The following is a 25,511-nucleotide window of genomic DNA, read 5'->3' as shown; positions in this document are numbered from 1 at the left end:
GAATCCCATGGACAGAGGGAGCCTGGTAGGCTACAGTCCATGGGGTCGCAAAGAGTCGGACCCGACTGAGCGACTTCACTTTCCTATGATGCTTAAGAGAGTCCCAGATGGATGCTGGGTAACCTGGGCCCACGCGCAGTAAGTACCTGCTGAATTTTGATAATCTGATAATGAAATCTTGATAATCTTGAATCTGGAGGCCACAATCACTGGTATCCTTGGTTTTCTTACCCTCAGGGAGCCCTCATGTTGTGCTAGAAATTTCAAACTAGGAGGGAAGGAAAGGGTTTCTGCCTCCACCCCTGCCCCATGTGGGAAGAGAACTCTGGATCCCTTTTGCAGGGACTACCTCTTTCTGGATATTAGGATGGTGTGTCAGACATACAGATACATTGCTCAGATTCCCTCTTCAAGAAAGGGCTCATTGTGCACCTGTGAGGAGGGGGGTTAACCCACAGCCTCCACTGTTACCTGGTTCCGATTGGCCTCAACTCTTGAGCTGAGATGGTGGTCTTCTCGGGTGGCCCCATCCAGTGGCTGTGCAAGACTGTGACACAAGGTCCCGTCCTTTTCTGCCTGACACAGGCCTCCTCTTACATGCTCAGAGCTCCCTGCTGGCTGACAGAGACTTTGTCAGATCATGTCATGGTCTGACAGCTCCCCTGCCCTAATCCCATTTCTTTCTTTTTCCTTTCACAAGTGTTAATCCCAGTAAGCCTTTTACACTCCTAAATCTGTCTCAGCATCTGTTTTCTGGAGGGCCCAGATGACACAGATGGGATGCTGTTAGCCCCAAGAAACCTTTCACTGGATAACCAGGGAAGTCGCCTTAGGCACTATCTGCATGATACTACCTCCTACCATCACCCCTTTGCTGACCAACAATGGTCTGGACTTGGTCCCATTCAGGTGAGTTATTTTCATGCTTGTAGGATTAAGTTCTTATTGAGTACAGGAAGCATTTCCCCACCTTCATTGAAACTTGTTTAAAGGAAGGATGACATCTTGTACTTCTCTATTTATCTTCTGGAACCTAAGAATGGTGAGGTGTACACAGTGATTACACACTGCCTTAGTCATTGTGTGGAAAGGCAAGACTACAGGGGTTGAGTTCAGACAAAAAGGAAAAGGAATTTAAATGTACTGAATACCAGACACCATACTTTAAAGACTGTTAATATTTCATCCAACCCCATTTTAACCAACTCTGTGTTAATGCTTTGTGATAGCTACCATCATCTTTGGCAGAGACAGTTTCTTTGTTTCTGAGGCTTTCAAAATGAAGTGATTCACCAAATTCCATTGAGACACAGAGTCCCTACCACCCCATTCCTTGGTTAGACTCCATTTCTGTCACATGTAACTGGATTTTGGATTCTAAGCCAGATCCTTTTCATACTGTTCATGGAGTTCTCAAGGCAAGAATACTGAAGTGGTTTGCCATTCCCTTCTCCAGTGGACCACATTCTGTCAGCCCTCTCCACCACGACCCACCCGTCTTGGGTGGCTCTACTGGCATGGCTTAGTTTCATTGAGTTAGACAAGGCTGTGATCCCTGTGATCAGATTGGCTAGTTTTCTGTGATTATGGTTTCAGTGTGTCTGCCCTCTGATGCCCTCTTGCAACACCTACCATCTTACTTGTGTTTCTCTTACCTTGGACGTGGGGTATCTTCAGTATTCTTGCCTTGAGAACCCCATGAACAGTATGAAAAGGCAAAATGATAGGATACTGAAAGAAGAACTCCCCAGGTCAGTAGGTGCCCAATATGCTACTGGAGATCAGTGGAGAAATAACTCCAGAAAGAATGAAGGGATGGAGCCAAAGCAAAAACAATACCCAGTTGTGGATGTGACTGGTGATAGAAGCAAGGTCCAATGCTGTAAAGAGCAATATTGCATAGGAACCTGGAATGTCAGGTCCATGAATCAAGGCAAATTGGAAGTGGTCAAACAGGAGATGGCAAGAGTGAACGTCGACATTCTAGGAATCAGTGAACTAAAATGGACTGGAATGGGTGAATTTAACTCAGATGACCATTATACCTACTACTGCAGGCAGGAATCCTTTAGAAGAAATGCAGTGGCCATCACGGTCAACAAAACAGTCCAAAATGCAGTACTTGGATGCAATCTCAAAAACAACAGAATGATCTCTGTTCGTTTCCAAGGCAAACCATTCAATATCTCAGTAATCCAAGCCTATGCCCCAACCAGTAACGCTGAAGAAGCTGAAGTTGAACGGTTCTATGAAGACCTACAAGACCTTTTAGAACTAACACCCCGAAAAGATGTCCTTTTCATTATAGGGGACTGGAATGCAAAAGTAGGAAGTCAAGAAACACCTGGGGTAACATGCGAATTTGGCCTTGGAATACGGAATGAAGCAGGGCAAAGACTAATAGAGTTTTGCTAAGAAAATGCACTGGTCATAGCAAACACCCTCTTCCAACAACACAAGAGAAGACTCTACACATGGACATCACCAGATGGTCAACACTGAAATCGGATTGATTATATTCTTTGCAGCCAAAGATGGAGAAGCTCTATACAGTCAGCAAAAACAAGACCAGGAGCTGACTGTGGCTCAGATCATGAACTCCTTATTGCCAAATTCAGACTTAAATTGAAGACAGTAGGGAAAACCACTAGACCATTTAGGTATGACCTAAATCAAATCCCTTATGATTATACAGTGGAAGTGAGAAGTAGATTTAAGGGACTAGATCTGATAGATAGAGTGCCTGATGAACTATGGACAGAGGTTCGTGACATTGTACAGGAGACAGGGATCAAGACCATCCTCATGGAAAAGAAATGCAAGAAAGCAAAAATGGCTGTCTGAGGAGGCCTTACAAATAGCTGTGAAAGAAGAGAAGTGAAAAGCAAAGGAGAAAAGGAAAGATACAAGCATCTGAATGCAGAGTTCCAAAGAATAGCAGGAAGAGATAAGAAAGCCTTCCTCAGTGCAAAGAAATAGAGGAAAACAGCAGAATGGGAAAGACTAGAGATCTCTTCAAGAAAATTAGAGATACCAAGGGAACATTTCATGCAAAGATGGGCTCAATAAAGGACAGAAATGGTGTGGACCTAACAGAAGCAGAAGATATGAAGAAGAGGTGGCAGGAATACACAGAAGAACTGTACAAAGAAGATCTTCACTACCCAGATAATCACGATGGTGTGATCACTGACCTAGAGCCAAACATCCTGGAATATGAAGTCAAGTGGGCCTTAGGAAGCATCACTACGAACAAAGCTAGTAGAGGTGATGGAATTCCAGTTGAGCTATTTCAAATCCTGAAAGATGATGCTGTGAAAGTGCTGCACTCAATATGCCAGCAAATTTGGAAAACTCAGCAGTGGCCACAGGACTGGAAAAGGTCAGTTTTATTCGAATCCCAAAGAAAGGCAATGCCAAAGAACGCTGAAACTACCACACAATTGCACTCATCTCACACGCTAGTAAAGTAATGCTCAAAATTCTCCAAGCCAGGCTTCAGCAATATGTGAACCATGAACTTCCAGATGTTCAAGCTGGTTTTAGAAAAGGCAGAGGAACCAGAGATCAAATTGCCAACATCTGCTGGATCATCAAAAGAGCAAGAGAGTTCCAGAAAAACATCTATTTCTGCTTCATTGACTATGCCAAAGCCTTTGACTGTGTGGATCACAGCAAACTGTGAAAAATTCTGAATGAGATGGGAATACCAGACCACCTGACCTGCCTCTTGAGAAACCTATCTGCAGTTCAGGAAGCAACAGTTAGAACTGGAAATGGTTAGAACTGGACAACAGACTGGTTCCACATAGGAAAAGGAGTACGTCAAGGCTGTATATTGTCACCCTGCTTATTTAACTTATATGCAGAGTACATCATGAGAAACGCTGGGCTGGAAGACGCACAAGCTGGAATCAAGATTGCCAGGAGAAATATCAGTAACCTCAGATGTGCAGTTGACACCACCCTTATGGCAGAAAGTGAAGAGGAACTAAAAGCCTCTTGATGAAAGTGAAAGAGAAGAGTGAAAAAGTTGGCTTAAAGCTCAACATTCAGAAAACTAAGATCATGGCATCTGGTCCCATCACTTCATGGGAAATAGATGGGGAAACAGTGGAAACAGTGTCAGACTTTATTTTTGGGGGCTCCCAAATCACTGCAGATGGTGACTGCAGCCATGAAATGAAAAGAGGCTTATTCCTTGGAAGAAAAGTTATGACCAACCTAGATAGCACATTGAAAAGCAGAGATATTACTTTTCCAACAAAGGTCCATCTAGTCAAGGCTATGGTTTTTCCAGTGGTCATATATGGATGTGAGAGTTGGATTGTGAAGAAAGCTGAGCACCGAAGAATTGATGCTTTTGAACTGTGGTTTTGGAGAAGACTCTTGAGAGTCCCTTGGACTGTAAGGAGATCCAACCAGTCCATCCTTAAGCAAATCAGTCCTGAATATTCATTGGAAGGACTGATGTTGAAGATGAAACTCCAATACATTGGACACCTGTAGCAAAGAACTGACTCATTAGAAAAGAGCCTGAAGATGAGAAAGATTGAAAGCAGGAGGAGAAGGGGATGACAGAGGATGAGATGGTTGGATGGCATCACCAACTCAATGGATATGAGTTTGAGTAAACTCCGGGAGTTGATAATGGACAGAGAGGCCTGGCATGCTGCAGTCCACGGGGTCGCAAAGAGTCGGACAGGACTGAGCAACTGAAGTGAACTGACACATTTTGAAACAAACAAAACAATGCTTCTGAAATGCTAATTTTTAAGAACAGCAGGTAGTATCCTGTTTGGCCTGCCTCCAGGAGCAAACAGTTTCAACTCAAGTTCTGTCCTGGGACAAGAGAATCAAGTGACAAAGTCTTCTAAGCCAAGAATAGAGATTTAGTCATCATCATTGTCCCTGAAACTCCAAAATAACCTCAGCGTGTCCTGGTTTGATGTTTACTCTGGAAGTTAATTTGACATTTATCTAAATTTCCTCTATTCAGGTTGAAGTTGTTCATAATATTTGAAGGGGTGTGGTAACAGGACAACTTAAAATATCTCCTTAATCCACAATCCGATAATTTCAAGCCTATTTTATTGAAAGCCTTCTGAGGGGTTCCATTTGACAAACTTGTTTATTTAGAAGAAAATGCAGTACAAATAACTATAGTAAATAATAGTCAGGGGAAAGGCCATGATGTTGAAAAGGGAGTCAGCAGACATTTCCTAAAAGAGCCAGATAGTAAATATTTTAGACTTTATAGGCCAAGAGTCAAAATTGAAGATATTATAGATTATAATATTATAATATAGATTATAGTATTATAGATATTAATATAATAGAGAAAATGAATTTCCACATTTTCTGAAACAAAAATATAATATTGAGTACAGTTTTGAAAAACCACATATCTATTAATAAGAAGAATGAAATTTTGTTTTGGAATAATATTTTGCTTAAGTGGGCTTAAAAATGATTGTTTCTAATATTATACCAATTGCAAATGTTCTTGCCTCACGGGTTATATAGAAACAGGCACTGAACTGAATTTGGCCAATGGGCCATAGTTTGCCAAACTTAGGTATAGAAAATATGATATCAATGGTTTAAGTATTTCTGGAGATTCTGGATAAAGAATGAGGAGTAAGAAAAGAGAGAGAGGTGTAAGGATTGAAAGAGATACATTGACATGCAGATAATATAATCATATATAAGTACCTGCTAAACCAACAGAATCCACAGTGTTAGGACTAATTTTATTATACCTAATGAAAATTTTCATCAAGGTTGCTAGAGAGATCAACTTATAAAAATCAGTAACATCTCTCTATACCAGCAAAAACTCATGATAATAACTAATGGTTGAAAAAACAAAACAGATAAACAAAAAAACTGTGAAATATTAATCAATAGATAGTAATTAACAACCAAGAATACACCAGATGATCACTGAGGAGGGAACTTTAAAACTCTAAGACGAGACTTGAAAGCTGATCTGAATAAATTTATAGATACCAGGCTTACCTGGTTTTGGCCCAGGAATCCCCATGTCAGACTTCTGACCTCCAAAGTTGTAAGAAAATAAACTTTTGCTGTTTGAAGCCACTAAATTTGTGGTTATTTGTTGCAGCAGAAACAGGAAACTAATATAGGACCCATTTCTCCTGTCCAGCTGCATGCCAACAACACATGCATGCATGCTAAGTCTCTTCAGTCGTGTCCAACTCTGTGCGACGCCATGGACAGCAGCCCACCAGGCTCCTCTGTCCATGGGATTCTTTAGGCAGGAATACTGGAGTGGGTTGCTGTCTCCTTCTCTACAGAATAGAGCTTTCTAATTGTATATTTGATACAGCAGCAGAGTCTCCTAACTGTGGTAGTTTTCCTAACATAAATGTTTAACTCTTGGAAGGAAGTGGCACATATGATCTACTGTGCAATCCTACCTCGTGCTACCTGCATTTGGAATATTATTCTGCGCTGCTCTTTGCAGTAGACTTGCTGCCCTTCCTTGAAGTGAAGTGAAGTGAAGTGAAGTGAAGTTGCTCAGTCTTATCTGACTCTTTGTGACCCCATGGATGGTAGCCTACCAGGTTCCTCCATCCATGGGATTTTCCAGACAAGAATACTGGAGTGGGTTGCCATTTCCTTCTCCAGGAGATCTTCCTGACCCAGGGATTGAACCTGGGTCATCTGCATTGTAGGCAGACGCTTTATCGTTTGAGCCACCAGGGAAGTGGCCCCTTCTTAAATCAACTCAATTTGTTACAGGACCTAGGAACAAGTTCATGCACACTGAGGTGGTAGAAGGGTGAAACAGAACAAATAAAAACACAGTTTGGGATTTAAACATCATGATGGAAAATCCTCAGTGGAACTTGGCTGTGTGGTTGACCCCCATCCCTGAGCAAAATGGACAAGGAAGCAGTGTAGCTCCTACTGACAGCTGACTCTGATTTGGGCTGGGACCTGGGGCCCTTTGCTGCAGTGCTTGCAGCTGGACAAATGCCTCCTCTAGTAACAGAATACAAAGAAACTGTATGAAACTGAAAACGTATCTGCACACATGCATAGTCAGGGTAATTATAAACAGTAAGATACAAAAGGCTGCAAAAGCCTGCTGTTTCTGAAGTGCTAAGAGCAAAAGCAGGGCACACAGAGCCACCAAAGGGGTAAGCAAACCATCTCAGCCACCCTCTTACTCAAGCCCCGGACCCACCCCTGTTGTTATCCTGTGTAAGGAACCAGTTCACCCTCCCTCCAGGAGTGAACTAGGACACCTGTTTCTTGTTCTCACTCCCTCCTGCAGCACGAGTCCCCATAAAGCCTGGCCAGAATTCCTTGTGGGGCTTCTCATAAACTTCTATTGAATAAGAGTCCAAGGATCTAAACCAGTAACAGTTCCACCATAATTTTCATTTGATCCCTGATTTCAGTAGATGTTCTAGAAAAATAAAAACTAGTTCAGTGTTTTGAGACATCCCTGGTGGGACTCCATGCTCCGAATGCGGGGGGCCCAGGTTGGATCCCCAGTCAGGGAACTAGATCCACATGCTGCAACTGAGAGTTCATATGCCGCAACTAAGAACCGGCACAGCTAAATGAAGAAATATTTCTTTAAAAACACACAACGACAAAACACACCTCGGTGTCTTTCTCACTGTGTGTCTTGTGGGTGAAATGATACACAACTGGTTTGGGTTCATTAGCAAGATGGTGGAACAGGAAGTGCCAGCCCACATAACCCCACAGATACTCCTATTTTAACAACCACTCATGGGCAAGAATACCTTTATGAGAGTTCAGAAGTGCAACAGAGAGGTTCCAGCATCCAAACTGAGCAAAATAACTGAAGAAAGTAAGAACGGTTTCACTTTACCTGTGTCTCCTGTCTCCCATGATGGCGTAGCACTGGCATCTCTGGGAGCTTAACAGTAGCAGGCTCTGATTTATCGGTCTCAAGCCCCACCCCCAGACCCACTAAATCAGAGCCTACTAATGTTTAACACGATCTGCAAGTGATTCGTATACACATAAGAAGCACTGTGTGATCATATTTATAGGAATCCGTAAATAATGTATTGCCTTGTTCTGTGTGTTATTTAAAAGTTATATAAATGGTGTCATACTGCACATATCATTCAGCAACTGGCTTTTTTCACCTTACAATTTGCTTTTGAGCTCTGCTGCTGCTGCTGCTGCTAAGTCGCTTCAGTCGTGTCCGACTCTGTGCGACCCCATAGACGGCAGCCCACCAGGCTCCCCCATCCCTGGGATTCTCCAGGCAAGAACACTAGAGTGGGTTGCCATTTCCGTCTCCAATGCATGAAAGTGAAAAGTGAAAGTGAAGTCGCTCAGTCGTGTCCGACTCTTCGCGACCCCATGGACTGCAGCCCACCAGGCTCCTCCGTCCATGGGATTTTCCAGGCAAGAGTACCAGAGTGGGTTGCCATCGCCTTCTCCCTTTTGAGCTCTAACAATGCTAATATAGATCTAGTACATTCCCTTTTACATGTTGAAGAACATTCACATTTATGTTGCTGATAAGGAAACCTTTTATGAAGTTATAAAATTAATTTTAGTTTACTAACCCATAGTGAAATGAAGCAGGACCCTATGGTCCTTGCCCCTACCCCATGTCCTCTGCCTACCTTTCATCTGTGGAAAGCTTTAGTCAAAGAATACGTTTGATCAGAGGAATGAGAACATGCAGAAACAAAGAACAGTCAAATGAGACCAAATAATAATAATGCAGTCATTAAGCATATTCAGTGACCTTTAGTTCCTTCTCAAGGACTACAGATAATATTCAGAGCCATATCCTGTGAGCTGTCTTTTAGATACTAAAACCCCCGCTAGATTGGAGAAGTTAACTACATGATGACCAGACTGTAGCTGTGACATAAGCTGCCACAATTTCAAGAACTGACCTCAAAAGAAATAGAAACAAACCCATCCTGGAACTGAAGATTAACTGTACTTAAAATGATAATCAAGATGACACTGGTCAGACCATCGATGACCAATTTGAAGATGACTGTCAGAGCTGCCTGTGTTTCTGCATATAGACCTCTGCTTCAACCTAGAAAAGCTCTCTCCCCACTGGTTGTCAGTAGGGGATGGGTGGGAGAGTCAGCCTTTGGACGGATGTCCACCCTCCCCTTCCCGCACAATTGCCAGCATATGAATAAAGCCTGTTCTGGCCTCTCTACCCACATCTTCCCCGTGATTCTTCTATCTTTTCATTTCTTTGGAAAAGGACTGCTCTGTTTCTGATCCACAGGCATCTTCAACCTTGCTTTTGAGTGTCTTTAACATTTCATGCCTTATTTGCGTATTATTTAGGGCTTAAGGTCAGGTGAGCTCATCTGTCATCTTGATCTGGGAACCCCTGAGAGTCATTTTGTGCTTCCCCATCAGCTGTAGTTTCTGGACATGTGGCACAATATAGCCATCCCGCATCACTCACATGGCCCTCCCGTGCATTGACTACTATTGTTGTCAGGATATGCCAGGTCACACCCTTCTGAGTATCAGCTGCTCTGTCTCTTCAAGGCCATCTTTTAAAAATGAGTGATCCCAGAATGACTGGTTGGATTTCTACATAGAATTTTGTCATATTTCAGCAAACCAGACTAAGCACTTAAGTAAAGACCAATAAGCCTGAACCTAAGATATTCTTCTGACCTGGAGGCAGAGTAATATAGGGAGAGTCGGATACCTAGAAAGCCTTCTTTGTTCATATAAATCTTAAGTCCATAAGGAGTGAGTCATTTTTTTCACACAACAACTGCTACCCACACCCTGCTCTGCCACAACACTTATGTGTGACTCTTACACTGTTTTTATTATTGGCTGATGTTGGCAAAGGGTTACAACTGAAGGAGGATATTTAATTTCCCTTCCTCCAAAGCCTGTAAGCTCCCCAAAGAAGAGACCAATAACATTTAGCCTCATTGATGCCTCCTGACCGTACTAAGTATAGAATGCTGAAGATAAGTATTGATCACATTTCATGGAATCTCACTTAACATGTTCACAGTAAATAAAAGCAATGATTGAAGGTTTTCTAAGAGTATGAAAAGACACCAACCAAGAGAAAAATAAACAGCATATGATACAACGTATGTGTGTAGTCTAAAATATGGCAGAAATGAACCTGTCTGTGAAGCAGAAATGGAATCATAAACATAGAAAACAGACCTGTGGTTGCCAAGGGCGATAGGTGATGGGGGAGGGATAGAATGGGAGTTTGGGATTAGCAGGTGTAAGCTATTATATACAGAATGGATAAATGTCTTACTTATAGCACAGGGAACTATACTGAATATCCTGTGATAAACCATAAGGGAAAGGAATATGAAAGAGTGTGTGTGTGTGTGTATATATATATATATATATATATGACTGAATCACTTTGCTGTACAGCAGAAATTAACATTGTAAATCAACTATACTTCAACAAAGTTTTTTAAAATGAAGAATTTGAAATTAATAGCAACTTACAATGGTAGTTTTCAACTTAGATTTCATAGATGTGTTTTTACAAAATAAAAGCATTTGCCGTACCAGAAAAAGAAAAAAAGGACACTGACAATCTCAGAGGATGGATGAGTTAGAGAAGCTGGGTTGTAAAGGCGTATCCTAAAACATGTTGAGCTGGTGTCAGCCCCAGCAGCAACTCTCTCTCAGTACCCCCACTGAAAAAGAGAATTCTAGGATGGAGCAATTTCTAGGGCAAGTCTTAACAGTTTATCAGGTCACTAAGAAATGGGTAACTCAAAAGACAAGTAGCACTCATCGAGACAGAGACTTACTGCAGACGAGGGAAAATCCTGAAACTCGGGGAAGGTTCTGAGAGCCTAGGGGAAGGTTCTGGTCACAAGGCCTCATTTTCTTCCAGTCACCCCCACGTCCCTTACATAAACGAAGAAAAACCACATGACTGCAAGGCAAATCATTTATTGAACAGGTTGAGGAAGGTCTTATTCATGGACCTGCTGTCCTGAATGGGACAAAGGGAATTGGAAATCTGGAGGAAACTTTGATTCTCGGTGAGCTGCTAAGGCTTCCTAGATAATTAGGGAATATCCTGAAGATGCAGAGACGGTGCCTTCCTGTGCGATAGTGGTGGAAGTCAGGCCCCAGCACTTGGCATAAGATGATGTGGGAACCATGGAAGAGAAGATTCTGGAGCCCAAATGAGGTGGCACTAAATAAGCAAATGAGAATGAGAACACAAAAGCTTATTAAGTGCTTCTCAGACTGAACTGAGGACGAAGAGAATTTCTGTTACCAAAAATACGTTGAAGAAATAGTCATCAACCTGCATTCTAACCCATGCTATTTGCCAGAATAGGGGAAGGGGGAGTGTTAATGATTCTTTTCCTGTTTTTTTCTATTGTTGATCCCATCTTAACCTGCCCCAGAGCCTATGAAAAGAAGAGTGGAAGCAATGAAGGATGCTAGGCTTATTTCTGCCATCCTCAGCACTGGAAGTTTTCAAGTGTTTTTGACAAATTGGCAAAAGCCATAGCAATCTTTTATTAAATGCTGACTTTATGTAAGCCATAGTTGCTAAGACTTTCACCTACATTATCTGAATGAACCCACACAATAAATCTGAGGCAGGAAACAGATGAGGAAACTCAAGAGACTATTTTCCAGGTTAGAAGACAACTGGAAATTCAGACAGCTCTATTTCCAGATTACAAGTTAAAAATATGGAGAGATTGAAGGAAGAAATTCTTTCCATATATTGGAGGGTGAGATGGGCTTTCAGGATTAGAGACGGACCACAAACACAGAATGTATTTGAGTATCATACTCACATTCTTTTCCCATTTAAAACTGTAATTCTTACTGATTGTTTCCCACATTATCAATTACTGAGCCCTTTTCTCCAGCATTATATTCACACAGTAATTCTGTAAGGTAGACATCATTTTTTCCCTTTAACTGCTATATGATTTGCTTAAAAAGCTCATGGCAGGAGGAGATCCTGAACCCAGATCCTCCAACTCCAAATTTCAAGCTCTTCCTACCAAATTATTTTTATTGTGATTTTTAAATCTTCTATTGTAATCCCCTAATGCTTCTGGAAGGTACTGAATCCTGGGCCACCCCGTCTCCAGCAGAGCTCACCAAACTGCAGCCCTAGGCCACTCCATTCCCTCGCGCCTGCAAGCAGCGATCTGTAGAGGCAGAGAAGAGCACATTCAAACACCAACCCCAGTTTACTTCCCAGAACAAAACCAGATGATTTTCCAGGTTAAGACAAAGGGGACTGAATGGGGGTATTAACTTCTCTTGCATTTCTCCCTTCAGTAACATTCCTACTCAGCAACATGGGACTTCAGGCAGAGAAAGCCAGAGATAGCTCAACTTACCCACTTTGGTCAGGTCAATAATGTTTTCCTTAACAACTCCATACTTTTGGCAAATTTCCACAAACTCGTTCTTGAGTTCTGGACTCGTATCTGGTTCTCGGGCTGTGGGAAGAGTAACAGGAGCTGCTTTGTCCTGTTTCCTGGTGATTGAGGCTCATGAGAGGGGTGGGTCTCCAGCTGAGTGGGAAAGTGAATGGCACTGATTACATGCTTAGGCACAAGTCTCAGGGATGGAAAAAAGTCTTTCTTGAATGTGACACCTTAGGATATCTTTCTGGCACAGTGAGAGAGTCATCATCTTCCCATCACTGAGCCCGAGAGATTTTACCAAAGGGGAGCATCTGTCTTTAATGGGGAGAGAGGTCCCAGGGTACGACAGGAAAGTCCACTCTGTCTCCTTCCTTCCCTGGTCTCCCCACCCCAAGATGAGCGCCAGCATGAAAGTACTCTACCGTAGAGCTCTAGCAGTTGGAACGAGTCGCTGAAATTCTCGAGATAAAAAATAATATGTTGACTATAGTTCACCTGAAGTATGCGAAATTTATTCTCTCCATCATCTGTGGAGAAAACAGAACACGGCTCAGAACTTCTTTGGTCTGTGGGAAAGAAATGAAACCCTTTTACCTGTTCTCTCCCACAAAACAAATCCTGAAAGAAATAGTGATATCTACTGCCTTCCATCTGCATCTCTCTGGGCTTCGAGATGCAATTTCTAAGCAACACCGATGGAGTGACTATAAGGAGTAGAAAAATTCAGCCACAGCAGTAACTTCCCCTCTATTATGACACCTTGGCCCCACCTACCTCCCTCGGCCATCTCTGCCAAATGTCTCCTCTATGAGCCCCATTGGCCTTATATACCCAGTGCTATAACCTGAATGATATGCTCTGGCAATGGCTATCAGATATCATCAGAAAGTGGGCCATGGAACTACCCTGGCGGTCAAGTGGATAAGATTCCACCTGCCAATTCATGGGATCGGGTTCAATCCCTGGGTCCAAGAAGATCCCACATGCTTTGGGGAAACTAAAATGGTATCCTCTAGAGCCACATGCCCCAGCTACTGAGCCCACATGGTGCAATTACCGAGCCCCTGAGCCCTAGAGACCATGATCCTCAACAAGAGAGAAGGCACCACAATGAGAAGCCATGGGATTCTCCAGACAAGAATACTGGAGCGGGTTGCCATGCTCCCCTCCAGGGGATCTTCCAAACCCAGAGATCAAACCCAGGTCTCCTGCATTGCAGGTGGAATCTTTGCCCAATGAGAAGCCTGCTCATCACAATTAGAGAATAACTCCTGGTTGCTAAATCTAGAGAAAATCTAAAGGCAACAATGAAGACTCAGTGCAGCCAAAATAAATAAATATTTTTTTTTAAAGTGGGCAAGGAATGTGAAACTGTCCTGCCAATTTACTTTTTTATTTGCCAACTTCCTTTTGTTGTAGGAAATACATATGACCAAGCTTATTTCTCTGTCTGATGGTACTGTGTGCCAGGCACTGGCTTTGACACACACATTTCTCCCAAATTCAGGATATTGACTATTAGATGGTCACATTAGATTACCTAAACCAACATATAAGGAATTTATCAAATCCTGAAGAGATTGGAGTAAATTCCTTGCAGCTGGAAGTAGAATTTAGAAAGACTTTTTTTTTTTTTTAACATACTTACAGCTAACAGTATATACGCCATCCTCTCCTGTGCTGTCACAAGTCAAAGGAAGCTCAGTACACACTCCGTTTACCCTGTAAAACAAAATGAGCGGATGCCCAAGAGATCCTGAAGGGACTGACTCCCTCACATTCTACCTGTAACTTGACTTTCCCATTTCATTGATTAGCTGTTGAACATTTTGGATATAGTTTCCAAAGCGCTTTTATTTACATGATAGCACTTCATTTGGTACTTAGAGAATGAGTCCACTTCTTCTGTCACTATGACTCTGTCACCTCTTCCCACTATTACTGTTATGACAGCTACTTGTCTAGAGAATTAGCTGGGTTCTGACCATGTGCCAGTCTCTCAGATAGTGCCTTACAAACATCACCTTGCTTGATACTCACAAAAAGACATGAGAGAGAATTATATCATCATCTTTTACTCCAGAGAAGACTGAGGAAGAAAGAGATGAATTTTCCTGGTGACACAAAGAGAATCAGAACTGGATCGGGTGTTGGTTCTGAATCCTGTGCTCTTAGCCTGTGCTGTCTTTCCATGGACAGGGAGGCCTGGCGTGCTGTGATTCATGGGGTCGCAAAGACTCGGACACGACTGAGCGACTGAACTGATCTGATCTGAACGATCTGACGCCTCTCTATCCCTTACCTCCTCTATTCCCACTGAAAAGTATTCCTGTCCCAATTCTTATCCCTGAAATCTAGCAAAGTCACAGGCTCAGGTTCCTCAATCCCTGGGTCAGTGCCAACGATTTTATCAAGGATGGACCCTGATTTTAGTAAAGGCCCAGAATATATGCACATTCGTGCGCGTAAAGATCCAACACCAAATTCAGACTTCTGTTTTTCCTTTCCCAAGCAAAAAAATACACACTTACTTTGTATGCATTTTAATAAACAAAGAAGAATTTTCCAAGAGACTGATGTACTCCACAAAAAACCTCATGCTACCATTTTCTTCTATCTTTTCCCTGTTGTCTGAGGCCAAGAGAATTGAAAACCATTCCCCTGTAATCTGCAATAAATCAATAAAATGACTGGGTGAGAGAAGAGGAAAGGAGTACAACATGAACCCTTGTCTCCTTGAACCCTGACCTCTCGGCCAGGACCCTCATCGTGATGATGTGAAGATGAAATTAGATTCGGGTCGATCGGCACTATAGGACTTTTTCCACTGTTCACTGTTCCTCCAGTAAGTTGGAGGTTCCCTAAGTGTTGTCACCTTTAACATGGCACCACTGCCCTTTCTTAGACCAAGATCTGAAGCCTTCCATTGCCGGGGACCAGCCCCGGCTGATCCAGGGTACTCGAAGGAGAGACGGCGTCGGCGAGGGTCAGGATACGATAGCTTCAATTAGATATTAATTAGAGATATAAAGAGTAATAGAATAAGGATAGCTCAGTAGGAAAATTCAGTGGAGAAAAGAGGCTGAGTAGCTTGGTTTACGCGGGAGACCAATAAAACTTCAAGACAAGAAGTTTGCACCACTTACGTAGGCCGCAGGCATCCTTCCGTTCTCCCGAAGGAGAGGAGACACTGAGGCCTCCCCGGTCGGATCTTAGAAGCCCAGGCATAATTAGTAAGCATGGTGGGTTCCGCGCTCCAGATGGAGACTCAGCCAGAGTGAGAGAGAGCGCGACATGGGGAGAGCAGTATTTCGAGAAACTGATCCCAATTCTTTATTTTCCAGAGTCTGTTTTTATACACTGAGATGTTATACAAAAGTCACGTGGGGACAGCAGTCCTGACTTTTATTAAAGTCAGGTGCTTCACACAAATGTATACAGAGGTCTTAGAGGTGTTACATCATCTTCTGGCTAGGGGGGCCTGCTGACAATTTACGACCCTCTCCTTGTGACAGCCGTCAGTCAATCAGGACACTTATTTCTCCAGGGCTGATTATTCTCAAAACAGACGCCACCCAAATAAAGTTACATTCCTACAGGGTGAGGGTGTAGTGGGTTTTAGTTAAGGAAAGAATTTACTTAGCCTAAGGTCTAACGTGATTAATATCAAAGGTTAATTCTATATATTCATTAAGGTGTGTAAGGGCAGGGGATGTGGAACTTAGCAACAAACATTGGCTCAACAAATGAAAAACCCTTCACCAATACAATTTCTAATCAGCCCATTATACTTATACTAATAGTTTTCTAACTTTTCTAAGGAACCTGTTTTTAGAAGGTTTAAAGCATCTCGTGCCTCTCACGGTTGGGAGGCTGTGAGCAATCACATGTGGCCGGACGAGCCTGTCAGGCAGGCTAGAGAACCTTCAGAGGAGTTTGTAGGTTAAAACACTCTTATCACGCCCAGGAATTATTATTAACTGGAGCTCTAGGTTAACTCCTTCTCCAAAAGAGGTGGTGGGGGACAGCCCCCTGTAAAGTCAGAGATGTAGGTAAGAGCACAAAGTAGTAAAGTAGGCAGGCTCTGGTTATGGGGGTAGACGCTCGAGGATTTCCAGGGGGACTCCTGAGGCTCGATCCCGCCTTTGTGTATGTCGAGCCTCCTTCCTCATGACCTTTGCCATGGGCGGAGTACCTCACTCTGGCCCCCAACATTCCATTTCCTCTATTATGTCAAGGACCGCCTCTCCTCCCAGAGGGCCACTCTGCTTCAGAATCTTCCAAAAAGCCCTCCAAAATCCAAAGCCACTATGCCCCACTGCCCTTGAGTGAGTGTGGGGCTTCCCTCATAGCTCAGTTGGTAAAGAATCTGCCTGCAGTTTGCTTCCCTGCCCTTACCTCTGGAATATCAAAGTTGCTTCTCACAACATCAGAGTTTCCCTCCTGGGCACAGACTAGGGTCAGCCCCAGACACAGCAGCAGCAGCTTCATCTTGGCAGGAGACAGCGCTGTCTTCTCTACTGTCACTGGGAGTGAGTCTCTTCCTGATGGTGGCTTGGTTCCCCAGGGCCTCTCCTTTTATATCTGCTCCAGGTCCAGTTTACTGTCCACAAGGCACCACCCCACTTCCTCCCACATTGTGACATGGGCTGTTATTCCCTGGGGTGAGGCCAAGGACTGTTCATGACCTTCTGAAATTTGGCAACTTCATCTCTTTTCGATATGCTTAGTGACCTTAAATTTCTCAAAACACATACTCTAGAAAAATAGTGGAGACTTGAAAGGGCTGCCTTGTGGAACCAGATTTAACTGTGGATCTGGCTTCAGTTCAGTTCAGTTGCTCAGTTGTGTCCAACTCTTTGCAACCCCATGAATTGCAGCATGCCAGGCTTCCCTGTCCATCACCAACTCCTGGAGTTCACTCAGACTCATGGCCATCGAGACAGTGATGCCATCCAGCCATCTCATCCTCTGTCGTCCCCTTCTCCTCCTGCCCCCAATCCCTCCCATAATCAGAGTCTTTTCCAATGAGTCAACTCTTCGCATGAGGTGGCCGAAGTACTGGAGTTTCAGCTTTAGCATCATTCCTTCCAAAGAAATCCCAGGGCTGATCTCCTGCAGAATGGACTGGTTGGGTCTCCTTGCAGTCCAAGGGACTCTCAAGAGTCTTCTCCAACACCACAGTTCAAAAGCATCAATTCTTCGGTGCTCAGCTTTCTTCACAATCCAAATCTCACATCCATACATGACCACTGGACAAACCATAGCCTTGACTAGATGGACCTTTGTTGGAAAAGTAATATCTCTGCTTTTCAATATGCTATCTAGGTTGGTCATAACTTTTTTTCCAAGGAATAAGCGTCTTTTAATTTCATGGCTGCAATCACCATCTGCAGTGATTTGGGAGCCCCAAAAAATAAAGTCTGACACTGTTTCCACTGTTTCCCCATCTATTTCCCATGAAGTGATGGGACCAGATGCCATGATCTTAGTTTTCTGAATGTTGAGCTTTAAGCCAACTTTTTCACTCTTCACTTTCACTTTCACCAAGAGGCTTTTGAGTTCCTCTTCACTTTCTGCTGTAAGCATGGTGTCATCTGCATATCTGAGGTTATTGATATTTCTCCCGGCAATCTTGATTCCAGCTTGTGCGTCTTCCAGCCCAGCGTTTCTCATTATGTACTCTGCATATAGTTAAATAAACAGGGTGACAATATACAGCCTTGACGTACTCCTTTTCCTATTTGGAACCAGTCTGTTGTTCCATGTCCAGGTCTAACTGTTGCTTCCTGACCTGCATACAGGTTTCTCAAGAGGCAGGTCAGGTGGTCTGGTATTCCCATCTCATTCAGAATTTTCCACAGTTTATTGTGATCCACACAGTCAAAGGCTTTGGCATAGTCAATAAAGCAGAAATAGATATTTTTCTGGAACTCTCTTGCTTTTTCCATGATCCAGTGGATGCTGGCAATTTGATCTCTGGTTCCTCTGTCTTTTCTAAAACCAGCTTGAACATCTGGGAGTTCATGGTTCACGTATTGCTGAAGCCTGGCTTGGAGAATTTTGAGCATTACTTTACTAGTGTGTGAGATGAGTGCAATTGTGTGGTAGTTTGAGCATTCTTTGGCATTGCCTTTCTTTGGGATTGGAATGAAAAGTGACCTTTTCCAGTCCTGTGGCCACTGCTGAGTTTTCCAAATTTGCTGGCATATTGAGTGCAGCACTTTCACAGCATTATCTTTCAGGATTTGAAATAGCTCAACTGGAATTCCATCACTGTAGTGATGCTTTCTAAGGCCCACTTGACTTCACATTCCAGGATGTCTGGCTCTAGGTGAGTGATCACACCATCGTGATTATCTGGGTTGTGAAGATCTCTTTTGTACAGTTCTTCTGTGTATTCTTCGTATCTTCTGCTTCTGTTAGGTCCATACCATTTCTGTCCTTTATAGAGCCCATCTTTGCATGAAATGTTCCCTTGGTATCTCTAATTTTCTTGAAGAGATCTCTAGTCTTTCCCATTCTGCTGTTTGCCTCTATTTCTTTGCATTGATTGCTGAGGAAGGCTTTCTTATCTCTTCTTGCTATTCTTTGGAACTCTGCATTCAGATGCTTGTATCTTTCATTTTCTCTTTTGCTTTTCACTTCTCTTCTTTTCACAGCTATTTGTAAGGCCTCCTCAGACAGCCATTTTTGCTTTTTTGCATTTCTTTTCCATGGAGATGGTCTTGAGTTCTGTCTCCTGTATAATGTCATGAACCTCTGTCCATAGTTCATCAGGCACTCTATCTATCAGATCTAGGCCTTAAATCTACTTCTCACATCCACTGTATAATCATAAGGGATTTGATTTAGGTCATACATGAATGGTCTGGTGGTTTTCCCTACTTACTTCAATTTAAGTCTGAATTTGGCAATAAGGAGCTCATTATCTGAGCCACAGTCAGCTCCTGGTCTTGTTTTTGCTGACTGTATAGAGCTTCTCCATCTTTGGCTGCAAAGAATATAATCAGTCTGATTTCAGTGTTGACCATCTGGTGATGTCCATGTGTAGAGTCTTCTCTTGTGTTGTTGGAAGAGGGTGTGTGCTATGACCAGTGCATTTTCTTAGCAAAACTCTATTAGTCTTTGCCCTGCTTCATTCTGTATTCCAGGGCCAAATTTGCCTGTTACCCCAGCTGTTTCTTGACTTCCTACTTTTGCATTCCAGTCCCCTATAATGAAAAGGACATCTTTTCAGGGTGTTAGTTCTAAAAGGTCTTGTAGGTCTTCATAGAACCGTTCAACTTCAGCTTCTTCAGCATTACTGGTTGGGGCATAGGCTTGGATTACTGTGATATTGAATGGTTTGCCTTGGAAACGAATAGAGATCATTCTGTTGTTTTTGAGATTGCATCCAAGTAATTAATTTCAGACCGTTTTGTTGACCGTGATGGCTACTGCATTTCTTCTAAGGGATTTCTGCCCGCAGTAGTAGGTATAATGGTCATCTGAGTTAAATTCACCCATTCCAGTCCATTTCAGTTCGCTGATTCCTAGAATGTCGACGTTCACTCTTGCCATCTCCTGTTTGACCACTTCCAATTTGCCTTGATTCATGGACCTGACATTCCAGGTTCCTATGCAATATTGCTCTTTACAGCATTGGACCTTGCTTCTATCACCAGTCCCATCCACAACTGGGTATTGTTTTTGCTTTGGCCCCATCCCTTCATTCTTTCTGGAGTTATTTCTCCATTGATCTCCAGTAGCACATTGGGCACCTACTGACCTGGGGAGTTCCTCTTTCAGTATCCTATCATTTTGCCTTTTCATACTGTTCATGGGGTTCTCAAGGCAAGAATACTGAAGATACCCCACGTCCAAGGTAAGAGAAACCCAAGTAAGATGGTAGGTGTTGCAAGAGGGCATCAGAGGGCAGACACACTGAAACCATAATCACAGAAAACTAGCCAATCTGATCACACGGACCACAGCCTTGCCTAACTCAATGAAACTAAGCCATGCCCGTGGGGCCACCCAAGATGGGTGGGTCATGATGGAGAGGGCTGACAGAATGTGGTCCACTGGAGAAGGGAATGGCAAACCACTTCAGTATTCTTGCCTTGAGAACTCCATGAACAGTATGAAAAGGATCTGGCTTAGAATCCAAAATCCAGTTACATGTGGCAGAAATGGAGTCTAACCAAGGAATGGGGTGGTAGGGACTCTGTGTCTCAATGGAATTTGGTGAATCACTTCATTTTGATAGCCTCAGAAACAAAGAAACTGTCTCTGCCAAAGATGATGGTAGCTATCACAAAGCATTAACACAGAGTTGGTTAAAATGGGGTTGGATGAAATATTAACAAAGTCTTTAAAGTATGGTGTCTGGTATTCAGTACATTTAAATTTCTTTTCCTTTTTCTCTGAACTCAACCCCTGTAGTCTTGCCTTTCCACACAATGACTAAGGCAGTGTGTAATCACTGTGTACACCTCACCATTCTTAGGTTCCAGAAGATAAATAGAGAAGTACAAGATGCCATCCTTCCTTTAAACAAGTTTCAATGAAGGTAGGGAAATGCTTCCTGTACTCAATAAGAACTTAATCCTACAAGCATGAAAATAACTCACCTGAATGGGACCAAGTCCAGACCATTGTTGGTCAGCAAAGGGGTGATGGTAGGAGGTAGTATCATGCAGATAGTGCCTAAGGGGACTTCCCTGGTGGTCCAGTGCTTAAGAATCTGCCTTCCAATGCAGGGGATGCGGTTCGACCTCTGGTTGGGAAACTAAGATCCCATAAGCCACAGAGCAACTAAGCCCATGAGCAACAGCTACTGAGTCCATGTTCCTTAATCACAGGGCGGCAACTAAGACTAAATGCAGCCAAAGATGAATCTTTTTTTTTTTTTTTTTAAGGAAAGGGCCTCTTCGACTGGCAGAGCGATGCCTGCAACATCAGCTGCTGTGTGGGTCTGTGTCTGGTGCCTGGCAAGCTGCACAAGCAGCGCAGCACCAACGTCAAGAACTGACGCCTCCCCGTGTTCAGAGAGGACTTCTTTGACGGCCTGGGGCCAGTCAGTGTGAGGAAGCTGGCATTCAGGATCAACGTGGTGAACAAGGGCAGCAGTCTCAAGCGGGACATGCTGCTGGGGAAGAAGGAGCTGCCCCTGACCTCCACCGCTGCCCTTCTTGTAGAGGCCCCGCTCCCCTCCGGATCCTGCAGGGAAGCCCTGATGCTGAGGCTCTTGTTGGGGATGTCCTGGGTCATACTCTTTTCCAAGGGTTACTTTTAATGGAAGAGAAGAAAGGGGGCTGCTGGGGGGAAAGGAAGGGCCAGCTTGCCGGGCTGAGTCCCTCTGGACCCCAAGTTCCTTGCCACCACTGCCGCTGCTCACCCCTTCCGGAGTTCTCGAACCTGAGCCAGGAGGTAGCAGAGTCCAATCATACACCCAGAGGCTGCCTGTCCTGGGGCCCAGCCAGATCTTCTCTGCGGTACTGTGAGTATCCTCCGCCAGGCGCCCCCCAGAGAGTGGTGCTAGGTCCCCGTTCTGCCTGCTGTGCCCCATGGGGCTGCGGGAGGACCCCCACTCCAGGGTTAAGTGGTCTCTGTGCAGCGCTAAGCCCTCCCAGGCTCCGGAGGTGAGAGCCAGTCAGAGGGAGGAGGGTGCCAAGTCTGAGCTGAGTGGCAAAGACCCTCAGCTGTGGAGGAAATCCCAGAGGGTGAGAACAGGGGGTTGATGGCTCTGCCCCTCGAGTAGGACAGCCCTTCTGTCGGCTGCTTTCCTCCAAGGCCCTCTTTTCTGGGGACCCTGTGGCCTCACTGGGCATCCAGGCCCGCCTCCTCTGGAAGGCTGGCTCAGATGGTGCCCACAGAGCGGCACTAGCTCGTGGGCCCTGCTCCTGCCTGTCCCCACCCACTCCTGAGCATCCAGCACCCCTCCTTGACAGCTGAACCCAGGAACTGCTGCTCAGAGACTGACGGCCTCGGCTTTTACTCCACCTGTGTCCATAGGTTTGGGCTAGGCTGGATGGGACAAGGGGTGCTTGTCCACCTGCTTGTGGCTTTTCAGGCTGCTAAGACAGCTGTCTTAACTGTCACGAAAGTGTGCGGGTCCTTGACTGATTTTTGTGGCGGTTTCCGGTCAGCCGTAAGGACAGGGAAGCCTGGCTACTGCTGTCCATGGGGTCGCAAAGAGTCAGACACGACTGGGTGACTGAACAACAACCGGCCCAGCCGGACACCAAGAACACCGTCTAAAGCAGGGCCAGGCCAGGCCAGCTCTTCCCTCGGCTCTCTTGGGCTGCCTGTGGGGTGAGGATGGACCATGCTGGTCTGTGGGGATCCTGGGGTGCCCCCTCCTAGTCCAGAGGGTGTCCCTCCCAGCTCTGGGTTTCCAGATCACACCAGGGGGAGGGGTGAAGGAACTGCGGAGGGGAGCACGAGTTCCCTTTGGCACACCTGATGAGACATACCCACGCCCTTGAACCTGAGAACGAAGGCCCTCGGCGCTGGGGTCCCTGGCTGTGCACCCTCCGGCCTCAGTCCTGGCCTGCTCCATCAGGCCTCCTGCTCCTGGGACTACCTAGGCGAGGCCTGAGGGTGGAGAAGGTGGACAGAGAGCCCCGCATGGACTTAGATGCTCGATGGGACTTCCCACCCCCTTTTCTGACCCAGATACCTCTCCTGAAAGCTCCGATTTCCCTCCGGGGACCCCCATTTTTTAGGCCCCCACACTGTTTGATATCTCTGGTGAAGTTGATTGTGGGTACATCTTGAAGACATCCTCCCCCAAGTGTTTGTTTATAAATTCTGTTTTTAGTGCAATAAAGGTGTTTTGGGGGGTGTGGGGGTGGACCTCTGCTAGCTTTGCTGTTAAATAACAAGAGAGAGGGGGGAAAAGTGACTAAGAACACAGGCTTTGGCATCATGGAGACGTGAGCTTCCTTCCCATCCTGCCGTTTTGAAGCTATGAGGACAGATTTAAGCGACTCAGCAGCAGCTGCAGCAGCATGGTCACTGTAGGCTTCCGGGTGGCGCTGGTGGTAAAGAACCAATGACACACCCATGCCAGTGCAGGAGACATAAGAGACTGACAGGCCCATGCCAGTGCAGGAGACATAAGAGACTGACAGGCCCATGCCAGTGCAGGAGACATAAGAGACCAGGGCTCGATCCCTGGGTCAGGAAGATCCCCTAGAGGACCGCATGGCAACCCACTCTGGGATTCTTGCCTGAGAATCCCATGGACTGGAATCCCATGGAATCCCAGAGGAACCTGGCAGGCTACAGTCCATAGAGTCACACTGAAGCGACTTAGCAAGCTCGCACGCATGGGTCGCTGAAGGGACTCAATGGGACGCTTTGTGTGGAACCCTGAGAAGAACGTCCAGCACACATTGGGCTGGTGAGATCAGAGACTTATTCCAGGAGACAGGACTTGGGGTTGGTCTTGTAAGTTAGGGAGGAGATGGAGATGTGCAGAGCATGTGGGAAGAGCCCCCAGGTGAGAGGACAATACTGTGCTAGGATCCTGACCCCATAGCTGGGGCTTGTTAAAAGCTGTGGCTTATTCTGCCTCGAATTAATGTCCCCTTGTGAGTACTAGTGCGAATGAGTGCTCAGTTGTGTCCGACTCTGTGTGAGCCCATGGCCTGCACCCCATCTGAAGGAAAGTTACACAGCTCAAAATAGCCTGGAGTTAAAACTCCCCTCCAGGTCCTCCCACCATTCTATGCAAAACAAAGAACTCTCTCACCCGAAGAAAAAAAATGGACATAAAGGTTGATTATGCCCAGCTCCCAGGCGGTCCAGCCTCTGGCCGATCTCCAGAATTCTTTGCCCCAGACGTTTAAGAGATAACTAACCCAAACAACCTTGGAGAAGAACAGGCCCCCTTAAGACACTATATTTCTACATATAAGCCTTCGTGGGTTGGCGTACCAGCTCACTAATCTGACTGCTGCCCCTTCTCGCCTCATTAAAGGTGATCTGTTCCTGTAGGGTGCCAGTCTCGCTCTTTTTCCTAACCTCACCTTCTCTAACTCCCTTACCCTACACCGTTGGGCTCCTCTGTCCAAGGGATTTCCCAGGCAAAAATACTGGAGTGGGTTCCATTTCCTTCCCCAGGGATTGAATGCGTGTCTTCTACACTGGCAGGCAGATTCTTTACTGCTGAGCCAACAGGGAAACCCAGTAGTCCCTTCTGCACGCCTGAGAGAGTGACTGGCGTCATGGGAGGGGCTGGCACAAGGTGGTGGACCCAGGAATTGTGGCATTCAGTCTATGGCCTGCTTTAAGAAGTTTCCCAGGGACTTCCCTGGCGGTCCAGTGGTTAAGACGTTGCCTTCCAACACAGGGGACATCGTTCCCCTGGCCTGGGAGCTAGGACCCCACATGTCTTGTGGCCAAAAAGCCAAAGATAAAACAGAAGAAATATAGCTACAGATTTAATAAAGACTATAAAAATGGTCAATATTTTTAAAAAATCATGCCAGGTCCTTATGTGACCATTCCTAGCTCATGCTTAACTGATATCCAGCCACTGCTTTTTTGTCATCATGGGCTGATTGCAAGTTTTCCTGTCCCTGAGATGGAAGAATTGAATTTGACAAATAGTAACAAAGGCTGTGTACTTTACTCCCCGGTTTTGATTCTCCCAAGAAGAGATGGCAGCCCATGAGCAACCAGGTTTGCACCATGAACCCCACTCTTCCTGGGCTGTGGTGCTGAGGGGAGCGTCAGCTACCACCACTTCACACAAGATCACCATTGCACCCACCACCGTTCCCAACCCTTAGAGCTCCACACCGTAACTTTCTGCTGCTGGTGGAGATGTCCTTACTGTTCTGCTTTGTACCTACCATAGCGCCTGATACGTATAGTATTACCTCTGGAATGACTGAACCTTAAATCCTGTCTGAAAAGCAGGATGCACTTTTAATGTGCTCTAATTAATGCACTAGAATGTGCTCAGTCGCTCAGTTGTGTCTGACTCTTTGCAACCTCATGGACTCTAGCCCACCAGGCTCCTCTCCCATGGGATTTTCCAGGAAAGAACACTGTAGTGGGGTGCCTTTCCCTACTCTGGGGGATCTCCTGGCTCAAGGA

General features: G+C 44.9%; 2 protein-coding genes across 3 annotated transcripts in view; one reads left to right on the top strand and one right to left on the bottom strand.

Moving 5' to 3' along the window:
- ZFP37 (ZFP37 zinc finger protein) overlaps positions 1 to 25,511 on the top strand; it is an 83,580-nt gene that overhangs the window by 49,301 nt on the left and 8,768 nt on the right. The window contains exons 1-3 of one of the 2 annotated variants that reach the window (XR_009738219.1): positions 17,125 to 20,283; positions 20,908 to 20,970; positions 21,320 to 21,900. Coding sequence is in view for 1 of the 2 variants with exons in the window: in XM_061426514.1 (XP_061282498.1) it covers positions 20,908 to 20,921 (14 nt within the window). In the remaining variant the exon portion in view is untranslated. Of the gene's footprint in view, positions 1 to 17,124; positions 20,284 to 20,907; positions 21,285 to 21,319; positions 21,901 to 25,511 lie in introns of those variants that run through there. The other variant, XM_061426514.1, reaches the window with a different exon arrangement.
- On the bottom strand, positions 10,944 to 16,975 carry LOC133253172 (major allergen Equ c 1-like). Its single transcript, XM_061426522.1, has 7 exons — positions 16,815 to 16,975; positions 14,948 to 15,084; positions 14,065 to 14,138; positions 12,839 to 12,943; positions 12,387 to 12,488; positions 12,142 to 12,191; positions 10,944 to 11,209 (listed from the first exon to the last, which is right to left on the bottom strand). Exons 1-6 carry the CDS (start codon positions 16,905 to 16,907, stop codon positions 12,154 to 12,156), a joined length of 549 nt encoding a protein of 182 aa, XP_061282506.1. The 5' UTR covers positions 16,908 to 16,975; the 3' UTR covers positions 10,944 to 11,209; positions 12,142 to 12,153.

This window comes from Bos javanicus, chromosome 8 (genome assembly GCF_032452875.1).
Source record: "Bos javanicus breed banteng chromosome 8, ARS-OSU_banteng_1.0, whole genome shotgun sequence".
In the NCBI taxonomy this organism is placed as follows: domain Eukaryota; kingdom Metazoa; phylum Chordata; class Mammalia; order Artiodactyla; family Bovidae; genus Bos; species Bos javanicus.
This window is presented reverse-complemented; position numbering and strand designations above follow the sequence as displayed.